Raw genomic sequence first — 21,294 nt, 5'->3', positions numbered from 1 at the left:
AACCCTTTTTTTCCTACTCCTCTTGGTTTCAGCTGCTCTCGTTAGGTTAATCAGTGGTCCAAGACACCACTTTAGCCTGGGCTAAAACTATGGCCTTAAAATAAATTATCTTCTTATTTAGCAACCTTATCTACCTCCCCATTTGATTGTGCTAAAAATATTTGTTGCTTTTTTTGTATTAAATTTTATATATTTTTTTCATTTCAATTTTATATTTATAGATTTTTTTTCATCTACAAGCTTCAGATGGATTGATTTTAAAGTTTAGATAATTATAAGTGGTTATAAACAATAGCAAACACAAAAAGTGTATAACTGTATTGCAAAAACAAAGCAACCCCATACAATTGGTGAGACAGACATATAAAGACAGACAGCCAGACAGACACACAGTCATAGAAAGACAAACCGACCTGAAAAGACAGACAGACTATATCCGTTATAAGCGATTATAAACAACAGCCAAAAAACAATGACAAAAGTGTGTAATAATACTCTTTTTATATTCAGTCTATAATTGTTAATAGCATCATTAATAACATTTTTATAGATTGTTTATAATCACTTATCGGATCCCTAAACTAAAGTGTTACCTATAATCCTGACTGTTTTTTGGGGGGATTTTTTTCAGATATAACTGAAACAACAAGGTCTACTGTGGAAGCCCATTTCTGCCACTAAAAAATACAATAAAATAAAAAATAAAACGTCAACTTACTATCTCAGAATTATGACGTACTATCTCAGAATTATGACGTACTATCTCATAATTATGACGTACTATCAGAATTATGACTTACTATCTCATAATTCCAATTCACTATACTAAATTGAAATTACGAGATAGTAAATTGAAATTACCAGATAGTAAATTGAAATTACCAGATAGTAAATTGAAATTACCAGATAGTAAATTGAAATTACGAGACAGCAAGTCGTGTTTTTTTTTTATAAGTAAAAATAAAAAAAAAAGATATTCAGTGAGATTAGAGAATGAGATGATGAAGTAGCAGAGTTTGTTCTTTTGAACAACATGCTTTTTCATGTTGTGCGTCAGAGGTGAAATGAGAGCACGTTTCATTTTCAACTAACATTGGCACTGTACTTTTGAAGCCACTTTACAGAGTTAAACTAAAGGGGGCATTATAGTGGCCCTGTCAAGTTATTTTGCCTGCCTTAGAAGGTATTTATTGATTGTTCATTTAGTGATTCCTACAAATTGTACATTGTAAACTTGTTGTGTAAGATTATTTTCTGATTTAAGAAATTAATAATAATAATAATAATAATAATAATAATAATAAATAATAATAATTTGCAGAACAGCACTTGATGTCCTCTCAGGTGTTCTGTGGTTGTACTTCACAGTTTGAAAAGAAGGCTAATGTTGAACTTCAACCTTTATTTGAGACACTAAGTTTAACATTTGTTTTAAGCATTGAATATTAATATTGAGCAGTATTATTCAGCCAAAAGGGCTTATAGCTAATTCATAATTTGGATAAGACTAGTTTAGAATAGGTGGTGTCTGTGTGTTAATGTTAATGGTAATAATGTTCTATATATTTAGGCAATGTATTATCTGCTATATAAATATAAGTAACCTGTTTTATATACAGTGCAATAGTGAAATAGTGCTCACATTTTGTGTAAATAAATACACAGAATTCCATTATTTAGACAATAAGTTGGACTATGTTACACTACATTTTAGCAGTAGTATTAAATTAAACTGATTTTTTAGAAACGGTTTTACATATTTAGCTTACTTAGAGGTTTGTTCCTGTGTTACGTGGTTCCAATTACAGATTCTTCATTTCTGTCTCTGACAACTGATCTGACAGGTAGCTGGTTTCTATTTCTTAAAGGCTGTTCCAGCCGTGCACCTTGGTTCCACCCTTGCATCTGTAAGAGGGTATAATGTTATGGGGCAAGGTACCCCTACACAACTACTTTCCTAGGATTCACAGGATCATGCCTACATATCCCACTTCATGTCTCAACCACTAATGACCTTCTGCAGCACCAGTGAACTGGTCTTTCACCTGCCTTATTTCAACTATATTATGACCTTTTTTTAACACTAATATAGGAATATATTTTTGCACTGCAATTATAACGTGCTTTTTTCCCTGGCAACATAGAATATATTCCTATAATATAGGCCTATATATTGTAGCGTGCACGGGGGACGGCAGCAGCAGGGCTGGTAGGTGACGTAATCACACACAGACATAAACCCGATGTAGGGCCCTGCCGGTACTTTCATACAGCTGTGTCGGCGCTATGCTTTAGTGCGAGAGGTCCCGGGCTTGTGCCCGCCTTCCGCCTGTGTGTGGATTGCCTCGCCCTGTGTGATACGCCTGCCTGCGGGAACCAAGATCGCTACAATATATTATGTGCACGCATACACGGGGTGCAGATATGGGGTTACATTAGGTTTATACTTAAATGAAAATATACATTATTTAAGCGATTTCTAATAGTCCTGATAGAAAAAAAAATGAAATATGTTTGTGTTAATATATAAAAACTGACAAACAGTACATGTCGAAATGTTTTATGTTGTATGTACTTTTGTATGTTTTAAGAAATATATAAAATAACGTAAACGACAGAATATGATATTAACACAATTATATATGGGCATAATTTTCTTTATTCCAGATGACATGGCGTTTTCATCTTTGTAGGAGACAAGAACGGCCGATTACAATCTGATGGCAGCTAATCTTAAATCCTTTCTACAGACAAGACCCCCCCCCCCCCCCAAATCAAAGAATAAATCAAAATTAAATCGGTTGCATAACGGGAGATCAAAGATTATGGAAATACAACGTGACAATTCTAGTGATGGTGGAAAAAGTTCAAAAGGATGTGATAATCCCATTCATGTGCACGTCACACAGTGTAAAGACTACTCTTCTCATGCAAAATGCATAGGGTTCTTTGTTTAAAAAAATGTAATGTTTGGGATTATAGTAGGATGTTTAAACATCTTGGGTTATTGAAACGAAATATAACATTGTGCATGATATGATACTATATTATTAATTACATCTGTACAATACAAAATATACATAGGCCTATTTTAGAAATGTTCACTTGTTTGGATTATTAGTAAAATAATAACATGCTACAGTTATAATGCAGTATACTTTTATAGTTGTTTTTGTTTTGTTTTTTAAAGGGGTGAGGGGGTCTACAGTATGCCAGACGGGACCTCAATTAAAAATGGGTTTGCCTGGAAATCGTCCAAACTTTCCTGTGTCAAACTAGCCTAAACAGATACTAATAGACATCTAATGTTTTCATGGGTCCACCCCCTGTGTAAGCAGTTTATATCTGATACCAGATCGTTGGTATACCAGTCTTCAGTCAGATCTTGCGTTTAGAATGGAGAGGGACATCACACAATCATAGCACTCGAACTGTAAAATCACTTGAAATTACTTGGGTGTTACATCCGTATATTTAATCAGTCCATTTATTATGTAATAGCTAATAGAACAGGTCATTTAATAATTTGAATTAATGACAATATCAAGTTATCTCTGAAATACACACAACTGGATCTCAGAAGGTAGGCGGGAGATGCTTTAATGGGATCTTTCTTAATGAGATATATTTTTCGAACAATGGAATTAATTACAAGAGTGTGATCGAATGTAGATCCAGGTACTACAAGCGATATAATATGAGCTTCCTGCCGAGCGGGATCTCGTTCTTTTTGTCTTTATTTATCTGCTGGTTCACATCCAGAGTCGGCTCGTCTTGGTGGTGAGTAGTTTCAGGTTTATTTAAAATGCAGATATGGTCATTTCACACGTTCATTATTATCTCAACTATATTACAAATTTTTTATTTTACACTAAATTAAATCTACTAGTTATTCTGTAATAGTGACACACATAGCCCAATTAACTTCAACATGTAAGAATAACAAATGTATTACATTATTGTGCATTTTATTTGTAACACCATGGAAGAGAGAACATGGTATGTAATATATATATATATATATATATATATATATATATATATATATATATATATATATATATATATATATATATATATATATAACTTGTTTTGGTAAATAAATGATGACCATGTAGCGATGCACCTGTAATATTTAGTTGTGTCCTTTTTTTTTTTTTAAATAATGTTCTCGTAAGAATATGTTTACGTATTGATTTTTCAGGATTTTTTAAAATATAAAACCTAGATTGTAATTTACTTAACGTGGGCAATTACAAGTAGTATTTATATTTAAAAAAATACATAAACATTCAGTCATTATAAATACCAATTAATTTCCAACATTAGCGTATATTATTTGATAAAGAAGATTACAAAGATTGGTGCAATAGGCTAATAAACACTAAATTATTTATTGTATAAAATAAAACAAATTACTTCACTTGTGATGAGTATTGATATAAATATGCTGTACATAGCAGTACATAACAATTTGTATTAATAATTTATTATTATTATTATTATTATTATTATTATTATTATTATTATTATTATTATTATTATTATTATTATTATTATTATTTATTTCTTAGCAGACGTCCTTATCCAGGGCGACTTACAATCGTAAGCAAATTTCTTTAGCTACTTGAGCCACAGTTGTGTGATACATACAGTAAATGCAGACGTTTACTTTGTATGCAGGTACATGGGTAGGACTACCCTGGGTTCTCAAGTGATGTGCGAGAACATTCCTGGATTAGTGAACAAGCAGCGGCAGCTGTGTCACCAGCATCCCAATATGATGCAGTCGATTGGAGTTGGGATTACTGAATGGATTAGAGAATGTCAGCATCAGTTCCAACATCACCGCTGGAACTGTAACACGATAGCTCGAGACCACACCCTCTTTGGCAGGGTTCTGCTCAGGAGTAAGTGCAGACTTTTTATTGTTTAGCATTTTATTGTTAAGTAATACCGAACCAACACTAAATACACTTATTTCAACAACTCTGTATAATTAAAACAAATCAACAACAAAAAACACTTTAAAATATATAGCTTTAGACAGAATTACAGTTATTGTATCATTATATTTAGTCACCTGATGCATACATTTCACAACAAATCATTTTATATAAATTAACTATCAATTATCCCTTAAATGTAAATTCACCTCATGGAAATCAATATTTGTCTCATGTTATTCCTCTCCTTTTTGAGGTCATCTTTGGCTAATGCACCCCATGCATTCTCAATAATGTGAACATATAGACCAGGACAACACACCAGTGTTTCTCTGCTGTAGGAAACCTTGCACTTCACAGCAGCATGTGGACAGGCATTACCCATTTGCAATGTGGTGATGTCATGTTTTACCAAAAACTGGGCAAGTATTTTGTGATTTACAGGAATAGGGCTGAATCATAGCACAGTCTCTAGTACTGGTATTAGTCTACAAAAACCTACCTCCCAGCAATATTAAATCCTATTAAGTCATATTCATTTCAATATCCACATTGAAACCCACAGAAACTTGGCTCCCAAGGTCTCTCATCTAATGAGGCTGGGGTGCAATGAAGTTACATATATATATATATATATATATATATATATATATATATATATATATATATATATTCTTTACAAAGTATTAAGACCTCCTGTAGTGACAAGCCCTTTTAAAGGGGATTATAACAGAGATGTGACTGCCAGCATTACTCCACAATACCATGAGAATGTACTTAGTGTCAATGTCAGTACACTAAATTAAAGCAATTGCAAGAGATTAATGGGAAGCCTATGGCAAGTGCACCAGGATGGGTGTTTTCATTTATGGTTTTGAGTTGTATAAAGAACAAGAATGAGGCTTCTTTTTACAGAAACCTGTAAAACCTAGTTTCCAGAAAACAAGCATTATTGCTCAAGATAAAGACCATCAAAGTGGATTCACTGGAGCTCTAAATATATTTCCTCAAGTGAAGATTTGAATCTTTGAAATCTTGAGATCCCAGTGACTAGTATACTTACACCTATATCTTTGATCTTTCCTTTTCTTTATTGTTTATATTAGACAAAGCTTATTCGAATATTATATTGCATTTAAAAGACATTTTCTAAATCAAAATTGTTAGTGTTAAAAACAGCTAGGTAATTTAAAATAATACTTTTAAAACCATTGGAAAGACCTTACAAAGAGTTCAAGGAGAACTGAAATGTACTATGATGGCAAATTCAACCTTCCACCTGCATTTTACTGTTTGTTGATGTTCGACAGAGTCATTTAATTGGGTTTTATAAAAGCCTTGCTGCTTGGGCATGCTGATGAAAGTACAGGGTGCTATCCTCTAATATTTTACTGTATCACATGCAGGGTTAAAAATAATAGGCACAGTAATAGAAAGGTATTTAACAGACTTTACAGCGCATGGTGACTTTAGAAAGGTAAAGATTCATATTTAAAGCCCTGCAAAATGGAAGCTCCCAGTTTTCAATATGTAACTCAATATGTAAATGTGTTACCTGTGAAGAAATGTATGTTTAAGTTTAACACTAGGATTTCTAGACCAAAACAATGCACATCTGTATTATGATCTCAGCATTTATGATCAATTACATTGTCTGATTTCTATGATAACAATGCACATTTTTTTGTTGACAATAAACATACATAAAGGATTAGTGAAATATAAAAGGCCAGTCCATGTTTAATTGGACAAGTCATCAATATCAGACTACAGGCAAACCCAAGACTTTTATTCTGTGCTGCAGAAGATTTTCTTCATGTGTCATAACGGTCTAATAAAATGATTTTGTATTTCTTCCTTGTTCAAGGTAGTCGTGAAGCTGCGTTTGTCTATGCTATCTCCTCTGCGGGTGTGGTGTATTCGTTAACCCAAGCCTGCAGTCAGGGGGAACTGGAATCCTGCTCCTGTGATCCCAAGAAGAAAGGCTCCTCCAGAGACAGTAAGGGTACCTTCGACTGGGGAGGCTGCAGCGACAACATAGACTACGGCATCCAGTTTGCACAAGCCTTTGTAGATGCCAGGGAGAGAAAAGAGAGGGATGCCAGGGCCCTGATGAATCTCCACAACAACAGAGCTGGGAGAAAGGTATGTCTGAGGGGTTTTATTTTGGGTGGTATATACTCAGCCTTGTGATGTAACATTTATATAGATATTTATAATCTTAAAGAAAGATGTAATACAGATCTGGTCATGAAGAGGAGTTTGACATTATCAGCTATGGAACCAAGAATACCGCTGAAGGTGTCTGCATTGTCAGAATTCAGAATTTCCCGATTTTATCTTACGGTTGAAGCTATCGGTGCCTGCAAGTACCTAAAGTCAACATTTTGTAAAGTGAAATTAAGAAAGAAAAAAAAAACTCTGATTGGATATCTTTCTTACTTCTAGGATCTCTGCAATATTATTATTATTATGTTTTTTACTGTGGGTCTCTATGTGAAAGGAGAAAAGGTTAACATCAAAGCAGGTGAAATATCTACTATGCACTATGTGTTTCGGGGTTTAATTGCATCTGTGTTGTGCAATGTGAAGGCCATGCAGTAACTTTAGCTCTTCACCTTTGGCAGGCAGTGAAACGCTTTCTGAAACTAGAATGCAAGTGTCACGGTGTAAGTGGATCTTGTACAGTAAGGACTTGTTGGCTGGCAATGGCAGATTTCCGGAAGACCGGAGATTACTTACGGAGAAAGTACAACGGAGCCATCCAGGTTGTCATGAATCAGTATGGCACTGGTTTCACTGTTGCCTACAAGAAGTTCAAGAAGCCAACTAAAAATGATCTGGTTTATTTTGAGAACTCGCCAGATTATTGCATCAGGGACCATGAAGCAGGTGAGTCTTAGAAACATAGTTTTTAGTTCTGCAAAAGTATTTCTGATGAAGTGATATTTAGCACAGCATATTGAAAATATGCATGTGTGGAAGTCAGTTAATCGAAAAAGACAAGCTACTGATAATGTAGAACTAGCTTTCAAATGCAATGTCACCTCTTTGCATGCTATATATATATATATATATATATATATATATATATATATATATATATATATATATATATATATATATATTATATATATATATATATGTTTATGTTTAAGTACTGTTTAATTTTGTACCATTCAAAGTAGAGGTCGGCACGCGTACCCAAAAACCTGGGTACCCGTTGGGTTTTAAATTACCCAACCCTACCCGGATCTCTATTTACTACCCGGGTATCAATTTATTAATTTGAGAATTTAAAGAAAATGTAGAAAATATGACAATACAGTTGCAAGCGCTGGTGTCTGGCCATTGTAATAAAGACAACGTTCAAACAAGCTTTTCATGATTAAGCCTTTTCTTAACTGACAGGTTATCAATGTTTTACAGAAAACAATAACACACAGCGAGTGTCCACTATTCTTCTCGGGAACTAAATCAGAAAGAAAACAACATAACATCCTGTTGGGTTTATGTCCGTGATAACTGTGTGATCCATTAATAATAACTGCGTGGCTTCCAATACGGAATTCATTATCTAACGTTATTGCGCAGATATAGTTTCTTACCAAAAAAGATAAAATAAGTAACCTTTATTAAAAAAAAAAAAGCAAATAAATAAAATGTAAATAAAATAATGTGGCGCACATTAAGTAAGTGTGCTTCCTCCTTTGAATGAAATATTTCCTTGGCAGAGTTTGCAAATTCAGTTTTCTCCTGCTTGGTGAAGAAATTCCACACACTTTGTTTGGATGCCATTGTTATATATTCACAAGACAGAATTTAGTGATCAGGAACGGCACTTTATTGTTACAACCAAACAGACGCACATTTCCCACTAATTCTTTTGCGATTGCTGTCAAAACCCAGCTGGCTCAATTTACAGTAGCTATTGCGACAGTCCATAACATAATAGCGGTACTGTACTTCTGCATTAGTTTTAAAACTGAACATAACAGCCATGTTAACAACAACAACAACAACAATAAGAGCAGCGGAATATGGTCAATATGTGTTGCAAAGAATCTCGCAGCATGAAGAGCATTTAACATTAATAACTGTATTTAAATGCAGATTATTATTATTATTTCGATGTTTCCAGTACTGAAAAAAGTTACACAAGTCTACAGATCTGAAGGGACTAAATGTATGTGCACTATATAGTATTTAAATTCATATGTGATTTTATTTTTTTTAATCATTACCTGAAAAAGATCTGGGTATTTTTCACAGCAGGTACCCATGCTGACCTCTAATTCAAACTGTAACATTCAGTCTATTAACACTGATGCTAAATACAATGAGAACAGCAAAAGGAAATTAACAGGTTATCCTTATTGTCATTACTACCACCTTGAGGGGAAAACATCTGCACTGTAGACTCAGACTGCCCCTATAGGTGGATTTCTATGTCATTATCCTGGACAGTATGTTCCTAGAACACTCGACAGCAGCATACACAGGCCCATGAATAAAGAGATTTCATGTGGCATCCAAATGACCATTGGGAGCGGGATGACCATGACCTGACTTTTATATGGTTTTATCTTGATTCTCTTCAGAGAATACAATATTAACATTTCTATGAGCTTTTCGAATACCTAACAACAATATTATGTGGGCTTGTAACCAGGAGGTCCCCGGTTCAAATCCCAGCTCAGCCACTGACTCATTGTGTGACCCTGAGCAAGTCACTTAACCTCCTTGTGCTCCGTCTTTTGGGTGAGACGTTGTTGTTAGCACTTTGTGATGGTGGTCCTCTATGAAAGGCGCTATATAAAAATAAACATGATTATAGTTCACTTCCAATAGGCGCACATTAATAACTTTATTACCAATGCTTGAGTTAAAAAAGAACGAAACGTCCAACAGCTGCATGGTAAGATATAATATACACTATCGAATGTCTGAGTGTTTCACACAAATTACACATAGAACGCACAACCTGTAGCATAACAGGAGGTGGTGAAACATTATCTGAATCATGGTCGTTATAAATGAGCCCTTTGGACAGTATATGAAATGTATATTAAGGTCATAGCATAATTTATCTTTGGAGTCCATCATAAGGCAGGAATATTTTGGTGGGAAGGTCATGGCTGTTGATAGGAATTGTTGTATTCCCAGTGGTACACGTCCATCAAGCTACAATCTTGGTTTGCCTAGCTATAGCATTTGGAAAGATCTCATTTAAAATGGTGTCTTTGTATTTGGTGGTGTTTCATAGACCCTGAGTAACAGTAATCTGTATCTGTCTTACTTAAGGTAACATTAGGTTGTCCAAGATGAGTGCTAATTAAGGTAAGTGAAACCTTAGGAGGATGGTCATACATGAAGCAGTTCTTGTCACAATTCATTGTTTAAATCATACACTTACACCAAACCTTTGGATTCCTGCATTTAAAACAGTAATTTAGAAAAATAACAGTTCTTTATTGCTTATATAGCCCCTTGAAATTTAGTTTTATCCACTAAAAATGTTGTTTTATTTCATTTTATTACAGATACATATTATTAAAATAACTCAAACAGATGTATATAAATACAAACAAAGTATAGATCATGTTTTAACTGTATACATATTTTTTTTATTAAACATTGTCTATTTTTAAATTATTTTGACATAAACAGACCTAACAAAGAAAAATAATTCAGTTACCATATTTTCTCATTAACGGCAGTAACGGCAACGTACGTGAAGTCTCCCACTCTTTAATTAACTGCCTGTTTACAGTCAATACTGCCCATGCCCTCTATAAAAATACAAGATAATACAAAAATACTTTTATTACTGCACAATGGAACTCAAATCAGCATGAAGGATATTAAATCAACAAACACAAAAAAATGTCTTATTTCAGAATGTTGTACAATTCAGCATGAACTCAAAAAGCAGATTACTGAAAGAACATTTGAATATTTTACACATGTTCATAAAGAGCATGTCAATAATATCTACAGAGCCGTCAATTATTCTTAACTGCATCTTTCACTGTCGCTTAGTTTCATGTACCACCTCACAAAATAATTTATTTCCACTTCCCTCAGCAGTGGCACGTTCACAATACATTCCTACAACATATTGTATCCACTGATGCCTTAGTGGCTATCTCCAGTGGATTAAACAGTTGGCCAAAAGAAGTCAGGACAGATTCTTTCCATCGTTGTTTAATTGCTATGCGCGGTTTAGGCATTTTAGAATCACAATTTTAATCCCCAAACGACTCGTTCTAAATTATACATCTGCGCAAGTGCTAGTCAGAGCTTCCGTTTCTCTTCAGACCGTGTTTATGGTAACGGCTGAACCTTGACAACTACGATTGCAAGAATTTAAAGTCTTTTTTGTATAAACCTTCCAATTTAAAAATGTCATTCTATGTTTGCGTTATAATGATTTTTCGTTTTATATGTTGCATTTCGTTTTATTTAGTATTTGCAAAAAACATAGTACAGAGTAGTAGAGTGTAGCGCCTGCCCAGTCTACTTATTTTTTTTTTAAATCAACCTTTAAGGGGGGGGGGGGGGTTTAATCACACCAGAAATGTGTTTCTTAAGAGCTATGCAGTATTAAGATGGTGCTGAATTTAAAATCTCTGTATTTTCCTTTAGGATCTCTGGGCACTGCTGGCCGGATCTGTAACCTTACATCCCGTGGAGCGGACAGCTGTGAAGTGATGTGCTGTGGCAGAGGATACGACACCGCCAGCTTCTCGAGGATGACACAGTGCGAGTGCAAATTTCACTGGTGTTGTGCTGTCCATTGCAAAGACTGCCACGAGGTTGTTCATGTGCAGACTTGCAAAGCTCTAAAGAATACTGATTGGCTGGATCAAACATGAAGGGAGAGTAGAACTTAGAACATTTTGCACCATGTAGACTGCATACAGTAAAGAAGATAAAAAGAAGGTATTTAGCCATATGGAAATTATATTATTATTGCAGATAAATACCACTTTTTATGTTATACCATCAACAGGAAAAAAAAAAAAAAAATATATATATATATATATATATATATATATATATATATATATATATATATATATATATATATAAACTTTCCTGAACTTCCTAATGCCATGGGACTATTTATTTAATCTTGCTCAAATCGGAGTAGGATATCTTTAAACTATATTTTAAAATGTAAATATACTCGCTGCATAAATTAAAATAAATTAGAAACACTGTTTATGTAAACTGTTTGAAACTATAACCACTGTAGGAAAATAGGAAAATGAAAAAAAGGAAAGCAGTGTTCATACTTACAGTTATCTTTGTTTTCTCAAACTAGATCTGCTAATTTAAGCACACCATTGCAATCCGCACAGGGTATGTCTATCCTCAATGTACAGCTGCTACATGTTGAGAAGATGGCCTTCACTTTGAATTTTCTACAAAGTCTTTTGTAAAGCAAACAGACATAATATATACCTCTCTTAATTTGTCTTTATAACATGCTGTCTTTTTATTTGAGAACTTGTTCTCTTTAATTGTGGCATTTGACAGGTATAGTACATTTATTTTATTGCCAAACAAAACATACTAAATAGAATACCTGGATAAACTATTTTTGTAGCTTCGGTCTGGCTAGTTTGAAGATTAAATGTGAGAACAGATATGCAGATTAATTGCACATAAAAAAAATGATGTAGATGTGTTCATAACATCTTAAAACACTGATCAGATAACAGACAGTTTTCTGATTATGGTTTATTGGTAGTTTTTATGAAACCATTAAAGCATATAAAAATCCTTTGTTACCAATTAACATTTCATCAGTACCATCAGTATCATGTTCACACAGCAGGTTATTAACACTTGAAAGAAGTATTCACTTGAAAAAATAACCCTGTGCTTTGAATCCATACCACATACCTAGACAACTTTACACAAATATTTGGTCTACTGGCCTTGTGATGGTGACAAGTGAATGAAAGCTCTTTTCCGGGATGAGATATGCCTTTTGATGTTAATGGCATTCAGGGATTTTGAAACGTAAAACTATAGAGATAATTAATACTGCAATAGTAATCGTTATCTTGTATTCTGATGCATTTTTGTATTCACAAAAGCTGCTGTTGATAATCTGATAGTTTTTAGTAAACATAAAACATGTTGTAGCTTGCTTATATCTTGTTACAGCTTTTTAACATCCATTCCTACTTGGTAAAATGTACTTGGAATACTTTGCAAACCTTTTGCGATCTTTATGAATCTTACAGCACAACAATAGACACGTATTATATTTTGCTAAATAACTTAATTAAAAAATGACATTTGTGATTAAAGAAAGCATCTAAAATAAATAAAAAAGTTGAGTTTGAATGTGTTACTTTTCCCATCCCCTACAGTCGCTGTCTCTTCTTTGATCAGGCCCTACTTTTCAAAATGTGACCTTCATACAGAGCAGGGAGAGCATTCTCCGGCTGCTTTTCCAAATGTGCATGCCAATTGTTGGTACTTGTTGGCAGCCAACAATGCAGATTTACTTTCTCTGATAAAACAAAAGACTTTCTCTAAAGTGTTTATTTTTTCAAGGGTTAAATTAAGGACCTGGTTAACAGTTAATGAACAAGACACACACTTCTGTTGCTCCAATACACAAAAATCTTTATTAAATTTTTTTTTTTAGCTTTTTGAGCATTTTTTTCTGAAGGCAAAATATAATAGAACTTAACATCACCTTTTTTTGTACAACAAAAACAGGTTTACATGAAAACAAACAAAACAAAGTCTTTAACCGACAGTCACTACTCCACCCCCCACCCCCACTTCTCCATCATGGTTTCTTGTGGTCCACAAGGCGCATGATCTTGGCACAAACGTCGTGGCAGTCGTGTGGCAGCAGTCCCTTCAAGTCCTAGATCCTTGTCAGCTGGTGCCACAGGCTGGAGGGTAGGATGCTCTCCACCTTTTCCATTACAAAGTTTAATGGTGCAAACAGGGTGCTGAGAAACTGCCAAGAAATCCACAAAAAATGTGTAAGTGTGTGTAAGTGGTGTACAAAAGCTCCAGTCTAACTAAAATACCTGTGGTATCTTGCACCATTTCTAGTTTATTCCCTAATGCAGTGACTCAAAGCACGGTATTTGTATTTAGTTAGGTTTAATGTTTACCTTTTTCTCCCCCCACAAAGCCAGTATCAATTGGTTCAGACACTGGCAAAAACAGCGACAACTGTAGGCAATGCAGCTTTGAGATGCTGTCAATGCCTACCCTTAGTTAAGCAGCATGCAGATCACTTTTTGTACCCCTTGACTGAAAAGTATCATTTCAGTAAAGTCAGGGGCTCTAACCATATTTAGTAGTATAAGAATTCATATTGTCACATCTTCAAGCATCATAGAGCTTGCCTCCAGTTTTACCATGGGGTTGAACTAAAGTATAACTTGATTTGTGCAAAGCTATCAAAGGAGGACAGTGATCATAAATTCACACCCAGAACTTCCTGTCATTTATTCCTCTGGATTATACATCTGTCACAGGAATATATTCACATTAGCTACTGTATAATTAAAATCGACATACGATGCTTCAGTAGACCCCCCCATTTAAAAAGTTAGAATTTCATTCAAGTAACAGGAGTATTCATGGCCCTTGCACACATTACTGAGTGTCAGCCTTACACCTGTTATTTTCATGTGTTTACCCCTCACAAGAATGAAAGGTTAGAACACATGATTTTTCTTCAGCTTCAGCTTGCCCCAGGACTTTGAAATCTGAACGCTTCACAACTTGAGCAGGGTGACAGAAGAAGTGACAGCCCTTCAATTGATGATAAATCAACCAAGTATAAATCACCTGAAAAGAGTATTAAAAACAGGGCCAGCTAACAGGCTACAGCACTTGACCAATATATCAGTACGTTTACCAGATGACTGCTCCCACTGTATTTAATAGTTTGTGGTAAAAATATTATCTACAGATTCCCAGTGCTACTGCAATTGTGTTTCAGTGTGTAGCATCCCGGTCATGTATCTTCAGACAAAGTGTTTTTCATCACGTGGCTGTCTCTTTACTCTTTTCTCAAAACTTTAATGACAGTATTGGTGTTCAAGACAATATCTGCTCTGTAACATCTGACGTTCTTTTCTCTAAACACAAGAGTTCTGCACGTTATTCAGGCATTTTAGGTTTTATTGTCACTACAAAGTCCCAATGCTTTGACATATTATGGTAACATCTACAGTGAGGGATAGGGGCCTACGTACTTGAAATCCAGGTATACTTCTTTATACTGCATCTTTTGCATTTGATTTTTTGCAAGCAAAATGTTATCTGTGTTGCAAATTGTTTAGGGAACCAGGGACCTGGTACTCTACATTTGAGACAAGCATAGAAAATATCACTTACTAAAATATTTTTTTTTAACCCTTAACCCTCAAGTTCTTTAAAAGTAAAACTGGATACAAGCAGAACATCACAAAGTACATGTGACATTTCAACTGGTGTAATCTGGGCTTATAAAGTAGGTTAGGAACCAGTACATACAAAAGGCAGAAAGGTTAATGAAATGATATTACTTACAGCTTTAGCAAAGACCCCCATTAGTTCTGGGAACTGGTGTGTGAGAAGTGCAAGCATTGCAGTGAAGGAACACAAGCCTGCTGTGAACAGGATGAAGAAAGGCAGTTCTTTCTTTGGGTATACTGAAACTTCATGAAACGCTGAACACATGAGGAGAGAGAGAGAGAGAGAGAGAGAGAGAGAGAGAGAGAGAGAGAGAGAGAGAGAAAAGTTACTGAAGTACGGATAAATAGATTTAACACCCATAACAACTTGAGAACCACAGCACAGACCGTTCATTCTTACTGACGAAGCAAGTGCAATTAATGTAGATACACCATGTCAAAAAGCCTTATTGGCATTTACATACAAAAACAAAAAACACAAAGTAAGCATCAACATAATAAATCAGAGGTTTGACAAAACTGCAGTAGTGTGTGAGATCTGTATGCTGTATGCAGTATAGGGTGCTGTTTTTTTGGTTTTAAATAAAAGAATCGTCTTACAGGGTAGTAGTTCTCTGTCGGCTGTCTCTGTACAAATTGGATAAGGGTAGAAGAGGTGCCCTTTTTCCAGAGGGTAAGGAATCATTCGAAAAGCTTGAAGAAAATATTAAGAGGAATGAATAACTTTCCACACTACGTCTACGTTGGAAGAAACAAAAACATATTTTTGCAGTAGTTGGAACACACCACATAGTATCTTACAACACACATACTGAACAATAAAACTCTTACAAAATGTATCAACTGCATGGTTTGGGGATTAGACCATAACTTTATAACAGTATTTTAAAGGACAGTTTAAAACAAATCTTAATCAGATTAGCAGCCCCTCCACCTGGTGATCAGGGGAAGTGTAGCCCTCAACAAAAACAATGTGCAAAATATAGGTAAAACCTGTTTCGAAGAGGATGCATTAGTCAGAACTGTCTTGTTAAATTCAATTCGAGGCGTTAATTTAAATCTGTTTCTTAATTGTTGATAGGGTAATTGGTTGCTTCTTGATTATGAAGTAATTGAGAGTTAGGTGTTGTAAAGGGGCGACTGGCTTAATACAAGTTTTAAGCAATGTTATGTGCATTGGGTTTCTGTCATTTTGAGCACCCCAGTATGGAGGAAGGCAATGTCCACTGTTTTTTTTTTAATGGCTTTATAGGAATGTGAAAAATATGTAGGCTACTTTTAAGATAATATTTGTAATTGCAATGTTAAGTGTCATTTTTTGTTTTGTTTGATGTTATCTAGAATGTTCATTATCAAATTGATTAACTTACAATTTTATGAACTTGGTTCGTTGCAGAGAATTAATGGTGCAGCAGAGGTTAAGTGGAAATGCAGTCTTAATGCTGAATGAGAGCTCTACACCTAATAAAACTCCCAATTTTCCTTTGTTTAAAAATCTCCACAGTGTATAAAATGAAAAAACAAATGCATACTTACTTCCTTCCCAGGTACAGTGCAAGAGATTCAAAGCCCCTTCCACCCGTTTCCAGTGTTGCAGGTGAAAGAATGTGTATGCTATTGCTTCACTGTCTCCTCTCTTCAAAATGTGTTCTGGTGGCAGTATTAAACTTTTCATTTCTAAGAGGTACTGCAAGGGAGAAAACAAACATACATTATTAACTGTTTCTAGAATCACAACCAATGCTTAACATTTCCTTGATGCCTGGTAAATCATATATTAAAAATAATAATAAAAATAATAATAAAAATAATAATAATAATAATAATAATAATAATAATAATAGCTCCCAGAACTAAATTAAAGCCTTGAAGCTTTATTTTCACCAGCTGGTTGTTTTAGGTATTATTACATTTAAACAGAAGGCTGATCATACTCCAATTAATAAGTGTGTGGATAGCATTTACAGATTTGTCTGGGAACATGATCCTGAATATTATTACAGGTACTGTACACAAACATATTTAAAATCTGAAATGAAAGCGTCATGAAGACAGAGTTAGTTATTTCATTAAAGTAGTTCTTGTTTCAGTAAACTTGCTCAGTGGTCAGGTACTCACTTTGGGTACGTGTGGGTTAAATTCCACAGCTCTGTGTATGGCTTCCACAGCATTCATCTCTGCAGTACTGAGGCCTCGTCTGGACGCAGCCTCTGGAGAGAATCTGGAACAATGGGGTTGGATTGGATTAGCTCACCAACAGCAACAAAACAGATATTACCAGACATCTCATATTTTATATATCCTTTGTCAATCTGGAGCCTTTACAAACCTATATTAGTGAAAATCAGAAGAAAATAATATATGTACTTAGTAATCATAAACGTCACTATATTGATCCTTTTAATGTTATCCCTCATTCGAGTCAGCACCAATTCCTTTTATTAATATGATGTTTATATTGTATAGTGTTCATTCCCTTTATTGCAACTTGCTGCTGAAGCACAGGGAATATAGTACTTACTTGTCTGAGACAGCCCTAGCTTTGAGGAGGGCTGCTGTGTAGCATATTGTTGCTGATTTGGGTAAACTAATATCTGTAAAAAAGAAAAAAGAAAAAAAGTATAGTATTATTACATGTAACAGTGGGGCACAGTCCTCACTATTTGAAATACCTGATGTTTGCAGTACTTTCTACTGTACCTAAAGACTTACCATCATATTTTGCTAATACTGCTTGTACATCAGCATAGGCCTGCAGCTCCAGTAAGGCCTCCAGTAGATTTTCATGGATATTGAACATGCTGAGGAGAGGGAACTCCTTCATTAACTGGAAAACATACAACTGCTGTTACATGTATAACCTTAGAAGATGAGCTCAACTCAGTATTAAAGCATCACAACTCCTGTTTGATCTACAGCAGCCTGTTATCCAAATGGCTCTGAACCAACTAATACATTTAAAAAAATACATTTGAATAAGTCAGTGTATGATTAAAAAAAACTACTTTACAATATCGTGACTGTATACAGTAAAACCACAGAATGGGCCAAGACTAATTTCCTTAAAATAGAACAGGTCATGTTAGTTCATGTTCAACAACAACCAACTTATGTTACTGTTTTTCAGATATAACGAAAGTTGCTTTGACAGATCTAGAGATTATTTTGAGAAGTAGAAGCTTTTTGGCAAAGTTGAAAAATATTTTTTATATTAACAGCTGATTAGATAAACAGCTGATTAGCTAAGAAATTTCTGGATAACTAGAAATACACAGCAGCCTGCATGGTATTGAACATTAGAACAGAAAGTAGACGAATAGTTATTGATTCTACTGTGTGGGGGTATTACAGTTATTATTGTTATTATTGTATTTATGTAAAGGCATCAGGATTACTTACATCTCTCAACATTTTCACTGCTTCCCTCGTTCTTCCGAGCTTTCTTGCACACATTGCTAATCTTCTTTTAATGTAAACCAGTACATTTGTGTCCCTTCCTATTAAGTGAAACAAATGAATTAATTTGCACATTATTTCATAAGGTTTTGAACATCATTTTGCATCCAATTTAATATCACAGACCCATTTACAGTAGGCCACAATGCGGCCTTGTGTTTTCAGCAGAGTAGACTTCAGACTTAAGTTACTGTATTTTGAATAACAACACTTGTTGAAATGTCGTTGCACCAGGTGTGTTTTGAAAACACTGTAATACAATGCATTATTAAATATTTTGCTTGATTTACACTTTCTAGTAGGAGAGTTCCTTTGCTGTATAAGTGCTGTTCATGTTGAATCTCTGCTTTTTGCCCTTGGCCAGTGTCACCAATGCTAATGATTTACTCACTGTGCTGTGCTTCGTATTGGGCTCCATGGTGCTGCAGCTGCTGACTGCGTCTGTAACAGCCCTCTCCTGCCTTCAGTGCTTGTTTAAATAGTTTCTCAGCCTCCACGATCGTTGTGGCTTCTTCTTCAGCCAGGAGAATGCATGCAGTAGCACAGCTGGGAGACAACAAGCAGACTTTTGAGAAACTTTAAAAACCCTTCCGCACAAAACGGAGCAGAAGCGGAAAAGCATTGTGTACAATATCTTCTAGATGCAGACGTGAGCAGGTATTTAAGATTTCTGAGGATATTTAGCGATATTTGTTGCTTTACAAGACCATCTGAACAGCAGTTCTACTCACTCATTTAGCTCCAAGGCTTCGTGTGCTGCAGAGATACGAGCCTGCGGGTTTCTCTCTCTCCAAGCTTTCTGCATTACTGTTATCAAAAACACATGGCATCAGTCTCAACTGTGGAATAAACTCCGAGTACAATACAATAATCTGGGAATACTCCCTACAGGATAGTAAACATAAAATAATAAATCAGCTAACACATTAAAATCATGTACTGGAAAACAGCAGAACAACCTTTCTGTTGGTCGAAATGTTTCTTATCACAAGCCTAAACCAGTTATGTGACAAATAAAAAACTGATCAGCAACCACACTCCCAGTTATCAACAGTGTGATCAAGACCAAGATTGTCTGCATTCTCACCAGGTCAGGAACTTTACTGAGGTTTAATCTCATACCACTGGAGTGCAAAGGGTCAGCATGCTAAAGGCAGTGCTCTTCAGAACCCCGTCAAGATGCCACCGCAGTGTTTCTGTGGGGTCCTATTTCTTTAACAGGGTGGTCTCCTGCTGCTTAATCCTAACCTCTAATCCTTGCACTTCACTAGATATTACTGGTACCAGCACTCCAGATAAGGTTTTGGGTCATCGAATAATTCTCGCCAATTTAGATGAAATGCTACATTACCTTGAGTACTTTCACTAAATACTGTACATGCTTTAATGTGAACTTAACTTATGGCAAAAACTTGGTCTTGCAATAAAAAAAACCAATAATTTATTGCTTTATTGACCATAAACAATATATGTCTGTGAAGTAAATAAACACAGAAAAATAACTTTGTTTTTGTTGTTTTTCTTCCAACGTTGTAGATAGAATATACTTAACAAAAGGCCTGAATGGACATACTATACATTTCTGAAGACATGATAATATTGGATTCCTGATTGATCACCTTGCTATAGCTTTATTAAGCATCCCAACTCTCTCCAAACACAGAATATTGCATTTATTATATCAATTTACCTTCCATAAATTCAGTTGACAGAATCCAAAATCAAGAATCCAGTCGCTTAGTCACCAGTCACAAACACGCATTGCAAGTGAGTGGATTCAACCATACGTTTAATTTAGAAAAAAAAAAAAGTTTTTATTGAAAAGCTGGAGTTATTGGTCACCTGTTTCTGGCAATTCCCAGGCAAGCTACAAGCTGTCCTGTTATTCCTCTAGCTAGCTCATGCAGTATATTCACAACTGACCATTGAGATGCCAGGAACCAGTGAAGTACAAGAAGCTTGATATCTTATGAGCTCAAGCTGTGCAGCTAAATTGCGATGTGTATTTATTACACAATAAATGAAAATATGATATGCAATTCATACTTTTTCAATGCGTGAAACACTTCTGGAGCGCTGACTGGTACAGAATTGTTTATAAGGCTATCTTTTGGCAAAACCCCAAATGATCTTAATAATTGTTAACTACCTTTAGCAGTACTTCTAATTTTAGATCTCAGACTAAGTTTTTCAGTTCCTTGGGTTCACACGGAATTTGGAAAAAAGGCATTCCGTTTTTTAGTTTCATCGTCTTGGAATAAACTTCAGGAAGAACTGAAACTTCCTGTCTTGATACCTTTAAAGGACTTCAAACAAAACATTGAAACCTACTGTATGTAGCTGAGATGTGTATTTGTTTTGGCAGGTGCTCCTAAGTTGTTTCTTCTAATTTGATTAACTTGTTTGTATTGGTTGTGCTCATTTGAATTTTTGTATGTGTG

The 21,294-nt window shown here is 35.0% G+C and overlaps 2 protein-coding genes across 3 annotated transcripts in view; one reads left to right on the top strand and one right to left on the bottom strand.

Annotated features, from left to right (window-relative positions):
* Positions 1-2,814: 2,814 nt before the first annotated feature.
* On the top strand, positions 2,815-11,950 carry LOC117415953 (protein Wnt-2-like). 2 transcript variants are annotated; one of them, XM_034921937.2, is made up of 6 exons: positions 2,815-3,780; positions 4,684-4,910; positions 6,814-7,091; positions 7,574-7,838; positions 10,251-10,286; positions 11,595-11,688. In XM_034921937.2, exons 1-5 carry the CDS (start codon positions 3,698-3,700, stop codon positions 10,283-10,285), a joined length of 888 nt encoding a protein of 295 aa, XP_034777828.2. In that variant the 5' UTR covers positions 2,815-3,697; the 3' UTR covers position 10,286; positions 11,595-11,688. The 2 variants fall into 2 exon arrangements, with proteins under 2 accessions (XP_034777828.2, XP_033882813.3); XM_034026922.3 differs by lacking the exon at positions 10,251-10,286 and having other exon boundaries at positions 11,595-11,950.
* Positions 11,951-12,318: 368 nt separating this feature from the next.
* Positions 12,319-21,294, bottom strand: part of LOC117414697 (suppressor of tumorigenicity 7 protein homolog) — a 28,166-nt gene continuing 19,190 nt past the window's right edge. The window contains exons 7-16 of the mRNA XM_034024463.3: positions 19,585-19,660; positions 19,245-19,399; positions 18,797-18,894; positions 18,110-18,224; positions 17,919-17,991; positions 17,516-17,618; positions 16,934-17,084; positions 15,998-16,090; positions 15,513-15,652; positions 12,319-13,941 (exon numbers count right to left, since the gene is read on the bottom strand). Of these exons, the coding sequence (XP_033880354.2) occupies positions 13,846-13,941; positions 15,513-15,652; positions 15,998-16,090; positions 16,934-17,084; positions 17,516-17,618; positions 17,919-17,991; positions 18,110-18,224; positions 18,797-18,894; positions 19,245-19,399; positions 19,585-19,660 (1,100 nt within the window). The 3' untranslated portion in view covers positions 12,319-13,845. The remainder of the gene's footprint in view (positions 13,942-15,512; positions 15,653-15,997; positions 16,091-16,933; positions 17,085-17,515; positions 17,619-17,918; positions 17,992-18,109; positions 18,225-18,796; positions 18,895-19,244; positions 19,400-19,584; positions 19,661-21,294) is intronic.

The sequence above is a fragment of the Acipenser ruthenus genome, chromosome 7 (genome assembly GCF_902713425.1).
Source record: "Acipenser ruthenus chromosome 7, fAciRut3.2 maternal haplotype, whole genome shotgun sequence".
Classification (NCBI taxonomy): Eukaryota; Metazoa; Chordata; class Actinopteri; order Acipenseriformes; family Acipenseridae; genus Acipenser; species Acipenser ruthenus.
The sequence above is the reverse complement of the archived record's forward strand: the minus strand, read 5'-3'. Positions and strand labels throughout refer to the sequence as shown.